Source organism: Anas acuta, chromosome 2 (genome assembly GCF_963932015.1).
Source record: "Anas acuta chromosome 2, bAnaAcu1.1, whole genome shotgun sequence".
In the NCBI taxonomy this organism is placed as follows: Eukaryota; Metazoa; Chordata; class Aves; order Anseriformes; family Anatidae; genus Anas; species Anas acuta.
The window spans coordinates 154,084,739-154,096,108 of NC_088980.1; the positions used below are offsets into that span (position 1 = coordinate 154,084,739).

General features: G+C 40.2%; 1 protein-coding gene across 13 annotated transcripts in view; it reads right to left on the bottom strand.

Moving 5' to 3' along the window:
* PTK2 (protein tyrosine kinase 2) overlaps positions 1 to 11,370 on the bottom strand; it is a 195,132-nt gene that overhangs the window by 10,919 nt on the left and 172,843 nt on the right. For all 13 annotated transcript variants that reach the window (XM_068672732.1, XM_068672731.1, XM_068672730.1 and 10 more), the window contains 4 exons: positions 10,701 to 10,812; positions 7,771 to 7,857; positions 6,573 to 6,710; positions 5,069 to 5,200 (listed from right to left, as the gene is read on the bottom strand). In XM_068672732.1, the coding sequence (XP_068528833.1) occupies positions 5,069 to 5,200; positions 6,573 to 6,710; positions 7,771 to 7,857; positions 10,701 to 10,812 (469 nt within the window). The remainder of the gene's footprint in view (positions 1 to 5,068; positions 5,201 to 6,572; positions 6,711 to 7,770; positions 7,858 to 10,700; positions 10,813 to 11,370) is intronic.

Here is an 11,370-nt window from a genome sequence, read left to right on the forward strand (position 1 = left end):
CAGACAGGATGCATATGTTGACAAACTGGAACAAAATCTATTTTATTTCCCGAATTCCCGGTCACTCACTAATAAAAGGACCATGTATGTCTTGGCGCTCTCAAGACATGCCGAACTGTAACATCTCGGTGGGATTTTCTCAGGCTAAAAATTAAAATCTTATTTTAGCAACAGTTCACATCAATTATGCTTGAATTGCCGTTCTCAGTGTCAGAACAGGACCAATACGAAAACCACAACTATGTGGGAATTTCAGAAAAAAAACAACAAAACCAAGCACGATAAGGAAACTATGCGAGTTATTTCTTCCAAACTTCGCAGGGAAGAGCTCTAAATTTCTCAGCACAACACTGCTCTCTCTGCTGTGGAGTCACTAAAAGGAGTGTGAAAATGCATCTTTATTTTATATAATTAAAAATGACACCACATAGCATAAATACAACCACAACAGAAAAGTTCAAGCTGGAAATTAAGTTTAAACGGGGAAGGAATTCATGAAGATGTCCAAAAAAAGAAGGAAAGTCCTCTGCAAAACGTTCAGAGACGGCCAGCTACAGGGCAAGAAGTTACTGCATAAAACCCACAAATTTCCCTACACTGTTGTACTTAGGAGGTCACCTTGAGAAGGTAACAGCGTGACAATTTCTGTCCCACCACTTCTGCTAAGCATGGCATCACCTCCACCATGGGTTTTCTGAACTGTGGTTGCAGACGGATTCCCCTTTGGGGCCAAACTCTGTCTTAAAATACAGAAGATGTGCTCTTCTAGAAGCAATTAAAAAAAAAATCAGGATAGTTTCTGGCAGTTCCCAACTTCTGCCAAGACCCCAAAATCAAAGTATCCTCAGAGGGCCTTTAAGAAATTATTTTAACTCAATGAATTAACTGCTTCGCTTTTAAATTCCTTCTACACATGAGATCAGGGCTGGAAGATCAACATTTACATACCCTGGCCCTGATGGAGTATTTCAATCCTTCGATCCTGATTTTCTGTGCACACACACTACAAAGGAAGCCAGCAGGCTTGAGATGAAGTGCAAGTATCTCAGAATGCCTGCCAGGGTAACGGGCCAAACCTTTTAGTTACAGCGAGCTGTCGGGCTATTTGTGATCGTGGAGCTCTGCTTTTAGGGGTGGAGGCTGCTCATTCAGCTTCTACATGCTTTGCACTACGTAAGAGTAAAACCTTGATCAATCTTTGTGTATTTTCTTATTTTTTTTTAGAGTGGGAATACCCAGATGGCTGAAAAGTGATAGGAAAATGCAGAATGAGAGCTTCGTGTACTTCTTGTGATGCTTCCCTTGGGAATGAGGTAACCACCCAAACATCCCAGGATAAAAACGAGTGAAAATCTCGTGGACTGCAGCACCTAAAGAAGTGTACAGCAAGATTCCTTGCCCTGAAGGATGAGCAGAATCCCACCTGTTTGATGCATTTGATGATTTTGTTTGTGTTTGTGTGGCAGCTGCCTGCCATACACAACCAGCGTCTTCTGTGGCTGCCTGCACCACGGGTGAAGTGCTGCAATGCTTCATCTTTGCTTCGACTTCTTCAAAAACAACTCACAGATTTCTGTCTCCTTCCTAGAGGCACTTCTGCCAGGACAGCACGAAAAATTGCAGGTTTGATCCGTGTCCATTAAACACCTAGTGTGCAACGTCCCTGCTGTATCAGGGGATGGGATGTGGTCTAGTCCTGAAGACGACAACCTTTCCCACCTTCCCTATTCTCTTCTTACCTCCCAGTGAATAAATTTGCCTCAATTTAAGAAGTTCTTTATGCCTCAGTTTTTACACAACAGATTTATTTGTATTCAGGAGCTTCCCATGAAGAGCGATGTTTGTTTTCTCTTTTTCCAGCAGGATCTCAGAATTTTGGATTCCGTTTAAGACTGCAGCTTGCAAACATTTCTGTCTCCTCTCAAGTATTGACTGGTTGCGTGTTCTCAAAGGACCAGTTTCAGACAAACTGCTTACACAGATAACATCCTCTCTGAAGACTGCTACATTTCCATTTCAATGCCGCTGTGATTTTGTTCTTCATCTGGGGTCTCTCTTCTAGCACACACGGCAACCGCGCCGTTCGTACTTGTGCTAACATGCTTTGAGTTGGATTTTCTCTTTGTAGAAGCAGCAATAAATTTTTGGTCACGAGCGTGTTGCTGTTACTCTAGGGAAATAAAAACTGTACTAACAGAAACCCCAGCGAGGCTTTTTCTTCTCCGTGCAGTGTCTCACATTAAATGACTTGCAGCTACTCCTCTGAGAGTCCAATTCTCAGTAGCAGAAGTGCGATACATTGTAGGAGTCTGAGGGCTGTGTAAATAGGGGCTGCTTTTGAAAGCAATCGGTTTAAACTCAGTGCACTAGGCTGCAGTTGCATAAGTTAAAAATTAAATTCTGGCTCTCCTCTCTCTATTGTTCTCTGTGCTCAAAGGGAAAAATATTCTTCTGAAACCTATAGCAGGGAAGGGAGGGCCATGCTTCAGCCAAACAACATGACCGAAATCTAAAGGTCAGTTTTCCTGCAGAAAGCAGGAAAAGCAAGCGAGAGACATGACAACGATTTTGAGAGAGCAAGTTGCTCTCCTCCTTCAATCGCCTGGAGCACAGTCAGGGAAGTCCCTTCTCCTGAGAGAAAAAGGACATGGGACAAGGAAATGTATATTTAGTGTTTATAATATATATATTTCTACACTGTATGTAGTTTGGACTCTCCTGTATAAACTCTGGATATTCTTCAGGAAAAGTGCAAGGCCTCTGGGAGTGCCTCCCCTCAGCAACTTTTCTGCCATCTTGATTTCTTCAGGGCTAACCCTAGAAACACAGGCTCCTTTTTCAAGAAATACCTATAAAACGAAGCTTCCTCTGACATGTGTCACGCTACGGGTTCAAATACACCCTGTGGCTATCGTGGTAGCTTGCTCAGCTTTTGACAGTGTGTAAATGTGTAATGGGCATTCAAATGAAACCCCCAAGTCTGTACAGTCAAAAATGTTATCATAGAAATGAATTCCAGTTCCCCATTTTGGTCACTCAAGTTCACGGTTACCTCCTCTCAATCTTTCTCTGCTTTTTGCCTTTTTAAGTAAGGTTTGTATCAACCAAATTCAGCTCTGGCAAACTGCAGAGCTGCAGAACTGCTCACAAGTTCCCTCTAAGCAGGATGTGGCAGCAGTGATGGTGTCTCTCCAGCAGTAAAGACTAGTAGTAGAAGCCAAAAGAAAAATCACTGAGTCCCTCCTCAAACAGTAGTCTCAGGTATGATGAATATCCTGCTGGTCCTGAGGCTGACCCAAAGCAGAATACCAAGTGCTACAATTAATTATCACCTATCCTGCAGAACAGGAAGGTCCCATGTAACCTAGTGCCACCACCTGAAGTCACAAATGCCTCCTTCTCAGAGGCATGCCATTAAAAGGCATCCTCAGGAGCAAAATATTAATCCCTCAAAAAGTTCCTGACAATGTTTTAAGTCTGAATCCACAATTTGACCTACTAAGCTTGCGAAAGTCCCAAGCAATTGGTGCTGCTTGAGACTGGAAAAGCTAATGCCTAAATTAGGCAAGAAATTTTCCTTTCCCCTCCCTCTCTCCAAGCTCGTAATTAATTGGACAAAGCAATCTGGGTGCAGTGTTTTCTGTGCTATCATCCAATGGCAGGATGCAAATTCCCACGTGTATGTACAGAGAAATAAGTCAAAAGCAAGCTGTTAACCAAAAGCAATGTCTTAACTCTAGCACAATTCGGGTGGTGGCTAGAACATGAAATGGGCATGTGGGCATCACCAGTAGCTCTCAACAGCAAGTTGAGATTTACACCCTTTCTTATCAACGGTTCTGGATATTGCATCTACCTAAAACCCTGCCAGAGTAAGGTTATTCAGCTGGCCAGGAGCTAGGTCTCAGTAACGCTGTCTGCACACCAGATCTGCTCTGCATTCCCTCCCACTGGCTTCCTGTAGAATAAAGCATAAATGCTTATTCACAAGGAACTCAATGTACTGGCTTCAATATCCTTAAAAGACATTTTTTCAAGCTCTGTGGGACAACCACTGCCAGCGAACTTTGATGTCCAAGCTACAAATAATCCATCTGTACAGCAAAGGCTTCCCTGGAGGTCTGCTCTGGACAGTGCAGAAAACTCTTAGAGAAACTGTCTCCTGTCATCATCATCTTTAAATACACAGCAAGCTTATTTAAACTTACCTCCCCTAACAAACCTAGCGCACCTGCACTTACACAAACATGTTTTGTACCTACATACACAGCTTCCAAAACAAAGGGTTCCTTGAAATACACTTGTCACCAAACATAGGACTGGTATTTGTCACAATCCATATCACACCACTGCAATTTATTCACCTGCCAAGTGAGGCTCCCCAGCACGAGCCTATTCTGGATAAAATGCTACCAGCATCTTCTGCTGCATCTGTAGCCAACAGTCTTGAATTTTAACACTGAACTTGAATTTTGACAATAAAGAAGCCAGAATTGAACTCAGAAATGTAGATGAGTGGCTCTGACAACAAGAAAGCCTGGAACTGCAGAGAAACAGCAACAGAAGATGCCATTACCAAAGCATTTCTTCTTCTTTTTCCTGGTGATGCTCAGAGCTTTTCCTCCCACCTCACAGAGCTCTCTTTTTAAATTATTTCTTCCCACTGACATGTCTCATTATTCCTTCAGTGCAAGACTGCTTGCAAGTCTTACTGCAGTCAGGGTTTCTAGATGGCTGAAGGTTATCCCTTTTTTAGGGGCAGAGCGTGCACAGATCAATATCCTTAAGCATAAACAGGCAATCTGCAGATGGCCACAGAACCCACAACTTTTCACACATGAATATTTGACTGAATCAAGTGAGACTCACTAAAAAAAAAAAACAGCTGTTTGAGGCACCTGTAGCAGAGGTCACACTTCCTAGCTGAACACTTCAATTAAGAACTTCTTCCAAACCTGCATTTTGGAACTGACTCCTGTGTTCATTCATATTCTCATTTAATGGAAGCGATCAGTTTTAGCAAGCTGCAACAAAAAGAGTTAGGAAGCACCGTGAAACAAAATTTTACCAGGAATCGTTCCTCCTTTTCAAGCCAGCGTTGATCTTCTTCCATCTCCTGTTGTTGTCGTATCAACCTCTCCTCCATGAGATGTGTGGGTAGAACCTGCCCCATTCCTCGTATGTCCAAAGTGCCTGAATCCTACAAAACACAGTTAGGTTTATGCAATCTCAAAACCACTGACAGTTTGTGAAAACAGCTGCAAGAACTTACTGAGCTTATAAAAGAGTGGATTTTTAAAAGCCCCAGTGCACAATAGCAATCAAGCAGAGTTCCTCGATCTGCTTATAAACTGAAGCAGGTCATCAGAAGAATCTCTTTCCAACTGCAAACATTTTATTTGCCTTGCTCCTAATCACCGGAACCCAAAAGATTTGAAAAATACTGTTTTATTTTTCAATAATGTTGTCACTTCGTATGTTGCACTTCAAGTTGGACAACAATAACAGTTATCAATTTCCTTTTCTTGTGCAATAATGCAACTATCCAGTTGTTAAAGCTGCAGGATACGTATTTTACCCAAACCAAATACCCTTTTCTGTTTCAGCTGACAGGTAAATCATGTCACGAAAACACTTTTAATGCATTTTTGAACAGGTTTTTATGTGTGCCTTGAGCCTCAATATGCAATATCTCAACTATATACAGCAGGAATAACAACAGCATGGCAGCAAGCTGTAACGGCAGAAAATACGACCAAGTCTACCAAGAGTTACCTGAGGCAAACTGAAGGCTCAGACACCTATCTGCTATACCGTATTTAGGGTGTAAACCTCAGCTCTCACTTAAAGATCTACCAGAGGCACAAAGAACAGAACACTGCTTAGAGAGTGCAAATGGATTTAAGACAGAAACTGCAAAAAGTGAATCTTTGTGGAAGGATAAAGTGGAATGAAAAACGTATAAAATATTGGAGGAGAATGGAATAAAATGGCAGAAGGTTAGAGGGGGGAATAATTTCATATTCCTTGCAGCTATACGCAATTGTGAGAGGCTGAAAAGCATTTACCAAGAATATAGCTCAAGAACAGTTTTGCAGACCATTTCATTTTCCGTGCCTGATAAATTACAGAGAATCTTTTGAGTACAATTTCTATACTGGATATCTTCCATGAGAGGTGTTCTTAACTAGGTAACAATATAACAAATTTTAATATGAATTTTTCCTCCTCTCTTAACACCACTAAGTTTCAGTAAAGCTTTCTTCTAACAAACTCAGGATACCTATAATCACTTGTTTAGTCTCAACGTCTTAGTTAAGATGCTCAGTAGCAGTAACTTCATCAAGAATTTGTGTAAAGAGTACAAGCACTATGTCCAACATTACATAAGAGGATTTGGTTCAAAAAGAACTGGATTCAGTCATGACTCCAATCCAACTCCAAGAAGACAACTTAAAAAACACCCAAGAAACATACTCAATTTTCCTACAATAATCTCCAGAGGTATCTGAAGAATAAAAAAGTGTTTTTATTGTACAGAGAGCAACAACAGGTGTGTCAGGTCACGCTACCTCCATGTTTGGTTGCCACACTGATATTTCCTGAGGTCGATGGTTCCAGGAATCTGTTTGATCCAAGAGAGAAGCCTGCCCTGGATAGATGCTGCCTGCCATGGCTGGTATCCCGTGAGAACCAGGGTAGCCAGATACCTTTAGGGAAAATGCAAAAGGTGTTATATTAGCAAACTTTCTTCCCAATATTTAATATATATATATATATATATTTTTTTTTTTTCTCAAGGGAGCAAACATGAGAGTGCAGAAGTGACTCAATTCAAGTAGTCACTGCAAGGGAGGAGGAGAAGAAACAACAGAAGAAGGAAGCCAAGCCATGATATGATAAAAACTCTTTCTCTAAGACTTGTACTATGTCAGGAAGCCTACCCAAACAGCAGCATTAGAAAATATGTTTCAACCTCTGTAGTCACAAAGATCAAAGTCCTCTGATGAACAAAACCAACCGTATCGATATATTTATAAGACCTACACATGCAGAACTCATGTTCAAGTTAATAGGAGCCATGCACACATCGCCCTGTGGAGCCATACAAACATGTACCCCCCGTGCATATGACAAGCTTAAGCCTGGAGTGACTGCATGTAATTACTGTGCCTAGCTGCACAGCCTGAGAACTTCCCCACAGAAAAATCAAAGTAGTTTTAATGAGCCTGAAGCATTCCAATAAAAACAAGGAAAACCTCCCCCCCTCCACGGGAAAAAGGACCTCGACTGAGTCTGTTGTATATGGATGTTGATTTGAACAAGCCTAAGAATACCCAAAGGAGGTTATCAGCTAGCAGAAAATAAAAAAAATTGAGAGAAACATCAGGGAGTAGAGTATCAAGAAACCCAAGGAAAGCGTGGCAGCTAATCCCTGCAATTTACAACACAAGTAATTTCATAGCTTGGAAAAATGCTAACATGAATATTATATTCCTTCAGTAAATATGAAAATGTCTAATGCATTTCACTTTAGTTTTTAGGAATTTGAGCACTACATCACATTTGAAAGTATCTGCCATCTGGAGTAACCCTACCAGGCCCAGTTCAGGGTTTGTTCTTATGTAAAACAAACCAAAAAAAAAACAACATGTTTAACGCAACTCAATGAAACTGAACTGTGTAAGAAGTGAATCAATCCCACCAGCTGCAACTGAGTTATAGACTCCACGTTTGAAAGAAAACACGCAGAGTATTTAAATTTAATACCTGGTAGTGATTTGGCTGTACCATATGCTGTGGACTCGGATAAAACCCTTCACTGGATCTTGGGCTGGGGTAACCAGGCCTGCTGGGCTGTAAGTATAAAGGAAAAGAGTCTTTTAAAAGTGTCTTTAGACAGAAAAGAGTCTTTAAACAGAAAACTAAACACACCAAATTCCTCTTTGCTGAAACAAACATTTACAGGAGGCACATCACAAAAACAAGCTCAAAAAAAAAAAAATCCCTGAAATAAACATTCAAAGTTATTTACACTTCAAACAAACAAACATCCATATAAAATTAAGTTTTCCTCCACTTTTTTGTCTGGAAACAAAAGAAGCTGAATTATTTGCTAGGTATTTCATTAAATAACACTCACTCTGTACATTTTTGGGGCTATGTTTGCACCACAGGGCCTTCTCTCTGCTGGTTAAGTCCAGACAGAATATCACAGAAAAGCTTAATGCTTAAATCATGTTTCCAGGTGCAAATAGCGTAGTTTCCAAGTTTATAATCTGCATTACGTAAAGTTTTGCCGTTAATTTGTTGTTTTGTGACTGTTCCCAGCAGCAAATTCTTTTGCTTCAGTGAGAACACAAATCAAGTTTTGTTTAGCATGAATATTTAGACGCGTTATTCTGAGGACTGATGTTAGTTCTGATTATTAACCCCCATGTTTCAGTCATATTCTGAACCCCAGGTCCTTCATTATACATGCTATGGGTTGCACCCCATTCCCAGCCAAGAAAAAAACAGAAATATTTCCTATTGGAAAGGAGCTAAAGAAGATTTATTGGATTATTTATTGGAGTACCGTGCTTTACCCCTTCAGGAAGAACACAATACTTTGTGCATATAAACAAAGAGGAGGTATAATTACAGAAAAACAGGAGAAAAGGCACCAGAAATTTGGAAAGCCCAGTTCAAAAAGCCTGTTTTCCTGCACACACTGAACAGATCTCCCTTTTGCCAGAGCAGGCACAGAAACTTCACACTAGTGGACGAAGCAATGCTGGAAAAAGTTTCTCAGAAGCGTACTTTTATCTTCCAAGAAGCAGTATTCTGTTATTTGTACTTGATGTTAACCTCTGAAGGTACATTTGCCTGTTTTCCTGAAAAACAATGCGGCTGGGTGTTTCAGAAGGAAAAAAAAAATCAACCAAAGAGAAAAACAAAACCCAAACCCAACCTCATCGTTTTGCAAATGGGCTCCTGGTGTCCCTCTGGCAGTTAAAAGCTACTTTCACAGTTCTTTGGAACTACAGAATTTTATCACCACTGCATGAAAAATGTTGTTATCACTCAGCACTTGTTATTTTTGGTTTCTAACTAATCACTGCAATCCAAGTAATTTCATAGTACAGATTGTGATAGCTGTGAATTATCTGAGAATGTGCAGGAATTTAAGGCTGTAAGTAAAAGGGAGTTTAAGTCCTGTAAAGAATCAAAACTTTTTTAATGAAGTGTTATAAGAAAAAAAGTCAATTATTACCATTAAAAATTTACTTAGTAAGTTGAGATGCTTGAAATTCCTTATCTACAAAATTCAACTTGTTCAAATGTCATTAGCATGCATATGTATATTTTACAAAATCATATTGTACAAAAAAAAACCCTAAGCAATGATGGTATTGCATACACAGTGAGAGTACCTCAAAGAGTTATAATATTAAGGCCCCTCTACCCTCCCCCCAGAAAAAAGGTATGCAGTGGTAGGAGCAGTAATTTCAATCCTAACACCTTTTTTCCGGTGTTTTCATTTGTGTCACACCCTCAGCTCTGATGATGATCACTTCTACTTATGTGTAGCTCATTCATTACATTAATTAAAGGTATTTTTAAGCCCTAAATAATATATTCTTAAACAATTTTGTAATAATTGAGTAGCATATTGTTCCAATTCACATAGTTCATCTGCTTCTGTAATTTGATATGTTGTCTGTTTATATATACACGAAATCATACAATCTCAGGTGTCTAGACAGGTTGATGGATTCTTTGCCATTCTCAACTCTGAAATGAAAGCAGCAGCTCAAGAATCCGTATTTCTTGGTTGCCACAAAGCTACCAAAATGAAATACAAAGCTAGGAAATCTATCAGGCAACAAGCTAGATGTGGGGAAACCAAACAAAAATAAGTTGCCTTCCTATGGCCGTTGGGGCAGCAGAAGGGGCCCTGCTACTATTACTAAAATCCCTATCAGCACCAGAGCTTGAGTAGAGGGCTACAGGAATTCATCACAGACTGATTAGGATGCAGATATTATTCCACATCACAGCAGTGACTGCACAAAATTAAATCCTCCAAAGTATGGACCCGATCCTTCAAAATGCAGAATAAATCTTAGGAAAAGCACGCAAAAATTGTTGAGAGAACAGAGCGCCCAGCAACTGGAGAGGTTAGACTACCCCAACTGGAGAGCTTAGGGACGTCCAAACAGGGCAGACATGCAATGAAACTAAATTAAGTGTAAACTAAAACACATCTCGTCCTTGGGAAGTAAAACCATTATCCAGAATAAGAAAATTACAATTAATTAATTTATACTCCGTCACTGATGTTTTATAAATAAACCTGATGAACGTCTGAGATCTCACCAGCTAACGTTTCATAGTAGTGCTAGAAGAAAGAAGAAAGAAAGAAAAAGCCAGGAAACATTTTTGTGGCAACTATGGGAGTCTCTTGCAAGTTAAACAAACAAGAAACAGAAAATTGTCAGTGCAAAATTACAGCACAGATCAGTTCTAATAACAGCCTAAGCAGAGCTGGGTCATTTCAGGCAAGCATTAGCAGATGATGACAGAATTGGGCAGAACGCCGTTCTCAACCAACCCATCAAACCCGGCTTTGAAGAATAATCATCGTTTCAATTCCATTTCTTTTTTATTATTACTTTTAGAAACACTCGTGCTTTGTGTTCTGATATCTTAGCTACCTTGGGAGGAGCCTCATCCGATCCTCCTGAGTCCCAGGACACCGTGACTTGTCGCCTGGATTCCATTCTCATTCGTTCTTCTTGCTGCAGCTTCTCTTCCTCCAGTATTGTACTAAGAAAAACACATCGGAGGTAAGTAAAACTCCAGCTCCACGTCTAACAAACCTCAGAGCTCCCACATCTCTCAAGCCAATGAATATTACATGAAAAGAGTGAGCGAGAACTTTTGAGACCAAGTTCTTTTCTGTATATTGCTTCTGGAAACCAGTTTTCTGAAGAAACGCATCTGTAGGGTTGTCAGGGTGCTTTCAACAACCGAAGCAGCACCGGGCTTTCAGAAAGCTGTGGTTGATCTTGTACAAAAAAGTTTTTTGCATGTTAACATTTCTTTTGATGTGTAATTACACAGAGAAATCCTCAAAGACAATAAACCAAGCACTTACTTGCATGAAAGCTTATTTTTCACATGAAAATACCCGATTGCTGCAAAGGATCAAAACAAACCGAAAATAACGTCCTTTATGGAAGCTCAACCGAGCTTCAAATCACTGGGATTTTCCCCTCTGTTAAACAAAGCAGTCAAAAAAAAAAACACCATCTCAAATACCATGCTTTCCTCTTACATTTCAGCCTAACCAGGAACACATTCAGCAAAGCAATTCGGCGAGAC